The sequence below is a fragment of the Tursiops truncatus genome, chromosome 15 (assembly GCF_011762595.2).
Source record: "Tursiops truncatus isolate mTurTru1 chromosome 15, mTurTru1.mat.Y, whole genome shotgun sequence".
Lineage (NCBI taxonomy): Eukaryota > Metazoa > Chordata > Mammalia > Artiodactyla > Delphinidae > Tursiops > Tursiops truncatus.
The window spans coordinates 42,882,758-42,889,555 of NC_047048.1; the positions used below are offsets into that span (position 1 = coordinate 42,882,758).

Consider the following 6,798-nt stretch of genomic DNA (forward strand, 5'->3'; position numbering starts at 1 on the left):
AATGAGGTAAGAACTTGTGTCCACACCTTAGAGGTGAGAAAAGCAAGGCTTGAAAAGGCCAGGGACTTGCCCAAAGATAATGGACTAGAGCATTTGTAGCTGCCATACAGAAAACACCTCTGAATGCACCCCAGGAAAGTGGATCATCTCACAGGAAAAGCAGTTCAGTGGCAGCAGCACCAGAGTTGGCTGGTTGCCTCATCAACTCTCACGCTTACCAAGCCCCCTAGTTCTTTCCTGCTTCCTGTCCTACCATCTTCAACATACTGGATAAGCTTTTACCTCATAGCCACAAGGTAGCTGCAGCTCCTCCAAGCCTTATATCCCCACAGGACAATAGCCAAACCTTCCCCAGAAGTTAACCCTTGCAGGGGAGTTCCCTGGAGGTCCAGTGGTTAGGACACGGTGCTTTCACTGTCATGGCCCAGGTTCAATCCCTGGTTAGGAACTAAGATCCCGCAAGCCGAGTGGTTCTGCCAAAAAAAAAAACAGAAGAAGAAGAAGTTGCCCCTGCAGCTTTAGTGATGCCCCTTCATGTCTCATTGGGCAGATTCAGGCCGCATGCCCACCTCTAAAGCCAGCACAGACTCTGGGAAGGGAACCGACTCGAGCCCCTGAGTACATTGAAAAAGAATTCCAAAACAAAACCAGAGATCTGCCCCCCAGGGAAGAGGAGCGTGGACGTTGGGAGGCGTGCAACAATAGCTGGGACTTTGTCAAAGCCAGACTGGACCCAGGGACATAAAGTCCCTACCCTTTACCTCGTGCCACACTTTCCACTACAATGGAAGGTTCTAGATTTCCACCGTGCAGGATGGTAGCCACAGCCTTGTGCGACTCTTAAGCACTTGAAATATACGTCACGTGACTGAGGATTGAATTTATTTTTTAAGTTTAATGAAATTCAAAGAGCCACCAGGGGGCTTCCCTGGTGGCGCAGTGGTTGAGAGTCCGCCTGCCAATGCAGGGGACATGGGTTCGTGCCCCGGTCCGGGAAGATCCCACATGCCGCGGGGCGGCTGGGCCCATGAGCGATGGCCGCTGAGCCTGTGCATCCGGAGCCTGTGCTCTGCAACGGGAGAGGCCACAACAGTGAGAGGCCCGCGTACTGCAAAAAAAAAAAAAAAAAAAGCCACCAGGTCCAGTGGCTATGGCATGGAAGTTGCCATAGTATCGGCACATCTGCAGCCTTGCTGGAGGCATCGTGGAGGCCTGCAGGCTCTGGTGCTCTAGAAATACAAAGTGACGCCCCAGGGAAATCGAAGTGTTCCAACAGCTACAGAGATAAAGGAAAATGAAAGAACTAAAATTCATTTCATAATACAGTCTTTTACCTCTTTATCCAAAATATTATCACTCCAACACATAACCGATATAGAAAATACAGGGAGATATTTCACCCTCTTTCGTTCATCTTAAGTCTTTGAGATCGGGGTGTGTTTCACAGCCACAGCTCATCTTCACATTTCAAGCGCTCAGCTGCCCGTGTGACCTGCGCTGGTGCAGAGGTTTCAGAGCCTCCACGTCCAATTATCTTTCCCGACACTGGTTCACAGCTCTGGGAGGTGGGCCGGACGAGATGGAGGCTCAGAGGGCCACACCCTTGTGTTCCCAGAGCCCCTGGAGGGCTGGTCCCCACTCTCCGTGCTCTGATTCAGCAGGACGAGGATGCGGGGCCGCGCTTGGAGAAGCGCTGCTCGGGGTGCTACCCAAGCCCACACCCTCGTAAGCAGAGGGTCTGAAATTAAATCCACGTTTTCTGTGCCCCAGCCCGTTCTCTTCTGCACGCAGAGCCGTGAGGCCAAGACGCTGAGACAGTCTGCAAACAACCCCCAAAGAAGAGAACAGCCCTCAACTTCCTCGCCCCAGAGGCTGACAGCAGCGTCTGACACCTGGACACTGCAGACAGGTCCCCAACCCAGACCTGTGCCTTTGTCGTGCTGACCTTTTGTTCATAAATTCTTAGAGGGAGCCCCGTATTTAATGCGACAGCTGGGTCTTTGGGGCAGAGTGGGCTGTTGTCAGCACACTGTCTGGATGTCACCGGAGTTCAGAGGGGCATCTGAAGAAGGGCGATTATGTAAATCACTCCTGACAAAGCCGTGAGCTCAGCCTGGTTATGCCTTTGACACGCTCGGCGCAGAAGTCAAAGCCACATTGAGGGCGCTTCAGGTGATTTTCTAGTAGCCGTGACGAACGCTCTCAGGACCACTGTCCTCGCGCTGCCGAGCGCCAAGCCCCTCCTTGTTGAGGCCCCTGAGTAGAAGCTTCTCCCGAGACCTACGGGCCAGGTGCAGCCGTCCAGGTGCCGGAAAACAGACGAGATACTCCCATGTGCAACAAAGGAGGCGTTCCTGTCCCTTCCGACTTGAGGAGGGGCTGAGAGGCCCCAGCTCCACCCCCTCCCTCATCACTCAGCCCGGAACTCCCACCAGGGCTCCGGCAGCTGGGACTGGCTGGACCCAGGGCAGCCCTTCCACCACCTGGAGGAGAAGGTCCCTGAGGCCCAGCCAGGGCCCAGCTCTGCGTGGCTTGTGACCATGTGCAGCAGAGCACTGGGCCTGATGCTGGACCTTTAATCAACAGACCCAAAATAGGTCCCACATTTATACCCTACAGGGAAGGGACAGGTGAGCTGGAAACATCATATGAATGGCCTTCATTCCCACCCCTTTTACTCAGTGAGACCGCGGCCCTGGGTGTTCTCTCCCGGTGGAGAAATGTAGAGGCTGGTCCCCTTAGGCATACCTTTAGTGCCATGGGGAGAGGACAGGTCTGGGGGCCCAGCGTGCACAGCCACTTCCCGCCCGGGGGCCACCAGGCTGCCCCCCTGAGCAGAGAGGCCTCCGATCGGTTTTCCGGATGTTCCTCCCAGACTCTCCCTGTAGCCCTGAGGGCACGGTGAATTCCACACACCGTGGCCCCTGGCTGCCTGCCTCTCTGTAATGTCATTCAATTAAAAGTTCCATCAGTGCCTTTTAGAATTATCTGGAGCGCCTTCAGAACATTCAGGTGCCGGGGCCACCTCTAGACCAAGCAACTCAGAGTGTGCGGGACAGGCCCGGGCTCCCACGGGGTGCCAGTGGACAGCCAGGGGTCAAGTTTCCACACTGCAGAGGGTGCCTGGCTCTCTGGGAACGAGTTCCTCAAAGCCAAGGCTATGTCAGACACGCCCCCCACCGTGTCCCAGGCTGCAGTGGGGATGGGACCTCTGCTTCCACGGTCAGCCTCAGAGGGGTCTGCACCCAGTCTCTCAGCTCCTGTGTCCCAGGAGCGACGCCTGCCCCTCCCAGCTCACCTGCACTGATGAAGGGGATTCACTGCCTAGGTCAGCGTGCTCAGGGCAAACACACTCGCACCCAGGAGCTCTGAACTACCAAGCTCCCTGGTTGGGGGTGTTAATAATAATGATCACATATAGTGCTTATGGGGCCAAACACTGTTGTAACTGCTTCCCACGTGTCGGCTTATCTAGCCCACATGACAGCCCACGTGATAGCACCAAGACTGATGCCGCTTTACAGAGAGGTTGAGTAACTTGCCCAGGGTCACACAGCAGGGAGGCAGTGGAGTGGGGATTCCGACCAAGGCAGTCACCTTAATCTACCCTGCCTTCAAAACCACCTCTGTTCCAAATTTGCCTCCCCCTCACACACCACTAGCTGAACCAAACCTCTGGCAAGTCAGCCACGTGGCATTTTCCTGACTTTGAGGACAAACCTCCGCATTGATCCTGGATTTCCCCACCTCTCGTTCTTCAAGTCTGTGAGGCTTGGTCATTATGATGACGCTGTGTCAAGGACAGTGACGCTTGGTATCAACTCAACTTTTTTTCCTCAGTAATTTTTCAAAGCTAAGGCATCCGGCTCCCAACCTGGGCTTGGGGGTCAAGGTGCAAGGGGACTTGAGAGTGAAGTAGGGAAATGAGACAGCACAGGAGAGTGTCCATCTCAGGACAAGCCCATCTTGCCTGGGGGCCCGTGTCCCCGCCCCCCAAGTCCACTGCAGGAGAAAGGCCCATGCCCGTGTGCCCCCCCACTGGAGAAGTCACTGCTGTGGGATGGCCCGCGTCTCAGCTGCCTCTCTGATTCCTCTCTAAACACGGAATCTGGGGACACTATTTGTGCAAACACTGTGATTCCCTGCTCGCGGCCTCCGATACGCCGGATTTCAGTTTAATCTGGGAGCCCCTTCCTGATGTACCAGAGGCTTTCAGGACTGATCTGGGGCTCAAGGAGGCCACCGCCCACAGAGGCGGAGCTCCCAAGGGCCGGCACCCCACAATTTTCCAGGGCAAACCCCCACTTCAGGAACTCTGCTGTGCCCTGTGCCGACTAGCAGAGACGGCTGGGACTGGGGGCTGCTTGGTGGGTGTCCAGCACGGGACGGTCCAGCCTGGGGGTGTGAACTCGCATTCTCCAGAGTTTAGGAGGAGAAGGAGACCCAGGGAGGACCCACGACCCTTCCTGACCACCCCTCCCAGGCACATTTCAGATATCCGGGTGCAGACTCCGCCTCCGGGGAAGCCGAGTCGCGGGGCGGAGGTTTCCTGGGGTCTGGGTCCGGTGCTCTCCGCCTCCGTCCGTGCCGGCCCGCGCACGGAGCACCTGGGTCAGAGGCTGGCCTTCTCCTGTGGCATCTCTGCTTCCGCGTGTCCATTTCCCACCCCAACCCCCAGCCCCACTTAAATCCAATGGAAAAGGTCGCGGGATCCGCGGCTGCGCGGGGTGCGGGGAGGGAGCGATGGGGCCCGGGCAGACGTGGAACTCCCCACGACGCCAGCAGGAGCCTCGGGCTCTGCCCATAAAAAGAGTTTCAGGCGGGACAGACCCTGCGGGTCTTCAGAGGATGAACGGGACAGGGGCGGGGTTGGAGATGGGAGGATGTCAGCGCAATTGGCTCTGTGCGCACAGGTGAGTCCCCGCCATCCCGGGGGCCTCAGGATCCAAACGGAGGACTCCAGGCCACCCTGCCCCCGCGGCTGCGGGTGCCGGAGAGCAGAGCAGGGGAGAAGGTGGCAAAGGGCCGGAGAAGCCGGGGTCTGCGTGGGGCAGGGCTGGGCGCGGGTGGGCGGGAGCGCCCAGCTTTGGGCGGAGCAGGGAAAGGCGCCCCTCTGCCCCGAAGCCCCGCCGGTCTCCGGGGCGCAGCGCCGTCCATGCCCGCTCCGCCGCGCCGCCGCCACCGCCTTCCCGGCCTCCCCCATCCCGGAATGAGCGCTCCCCCGACGCCACCTCCCGGGGGCGAGGAAAGACTCGAGACGGCCTGGCCCCCCCGGCGACCAATGCCAGCGGCACCCCGGCGGCGACGGAGGAGGCGGTGGCAGCGGGGACGGTAGCCATCCAGTGCGTCTCTGCGCTGGTGTGCGTGGTGGGCAACGCCCTGGTCATCTTCGTGATCCTCCGCTACGCCAAGATGAAGACGGCCACCAACATCTACCTACTGAACCTGGCTGCGGCCGACGAGCTCTTCATGCTGAGCGTGCCCTTCGTGGCCTTGTCGGCCGCCCTGCACCACTGGCCCTTCGGCCCGGCGCTGTGGTGCGCAGTGCTTAGCGTGGACGGCCTCAACTCATTCCCCAGCGTCTTCTGCCCGGCCGTGCTCAGCGTGGACTGCTACCTGGCTATGGCGCACCCGCTGCGCGCTGCCACCTGCCGCCGGCCCGGCGTGGCCAGGCTGGTCGGCGGGTGTGTGGCTGTCGTCCTCGCTGGTCACCCAGACCATTGCCGCCTTCGCCGACACCAGGCCGGCTCGCGGCGGCCGGGCTGTGGCCTGCAACCTGCACTGGCCGCACCCAGTGTGGTCTGTGGTCTTCGTGGTCTGCACTTTCCTGCTGGGCTTCCTGCTGCCCGTCGGCCTGTGCTGCGTGCTCATCGTGGGCAAGGTGTGGGCGCTGGCGCTACCGGCCGGCTGGCAGCAGCGGAAGTGCTCGGAGAAGATCGTGTGGCCAGTGCTGGCGGTGGCGGCCGTCTGCGTGCTCTGCTGGCTGCCTTTCTACGCGGTGCAGCTGCTGAATCTCTCTATGACGGGCCTGGATGCCCCCGTCCACCACATGTCCCGCATCCTCAGCCACGCCAACAGCTGCGCCAACCCCATCCTCTGCGGCTTCCTCTCTGACAACTTCCGCAGGTCCTTCCAGCGGGTTCTCTGCCTGAGCTACCGTCTCCTGGATGCCTTTGGTGGTGCAGACCAAGAGCCACTGGACTACTGTGCCACCGCCCTCAAGAGCAGAGGGGGCGCAGGAGTCTCATGCCCCCCACTACCCTGCCAGCAGGAGCCCAGGCAACCAGAACCCAGCCGCAAGCAGGTCCCCCTCACCAGGACCACCACCTTCTGAGATGCCCTCACCACCCACCCAGCGAGGCCACCTCCAAGGGATCTGCACCACCTACAGCCCAGCAGACCGCCCGTGCTGCATGCTCCCCTGAGAACCACCAACTTCGTCCACAGGCACCTGCTTCCCGCAGTCTTCGTGCACCCCCAAGCGCATCAGAGCCCCTCAGGCTTCCCCTCTCCCCGGGATGCTGGCTTTCAGAAGGATGCTTCCATGGGGGTAGGACCCTCTGAGACCTGATCTAGGATGTGAATCATTCCTGAAACTCTGGCTGTGTTTTGAGCGGGGGAGAAGGGAGGATGCCAGGGAGCAGTGGCTCCCAGCAGCTCTGCCTGGGAGAGGACTGTCCGGAGGGTGGAGGGACCCGGCGCCCCTGCTCTGCGCAGACTCTCTCTCTGCCTGTGGTGGGGACACAGCGTGTTTGGAAAGAGGGGGAGGAAGGGAGATGCCTCCCAGTGCTTTCCCTT

At 59.7% G+C, this 6,798-nt stretch overlaps 1 protein-coding gene across 1 annotated transcript; it reads left to right on the forward strand.

The window, feature by feature from the left end:
- Positions 1-5,209: 5,209 nt before the first annotated feature.
- SSTR4 (somatostatin receptor 4) lies at positions 5,210-6,334 on the forward strand. Its single transcript, XM_004332222.3, is given in 3 exon segments — positions 5,210-5,266; positions 5,269-5,681; positions 5,683-6,334. Coding segments are annotated over 3 exon segments (1,122 nt in total).
- The last annotated feature ends 464 nt before the right edge of the window (positions 6,335-6,798 follow it).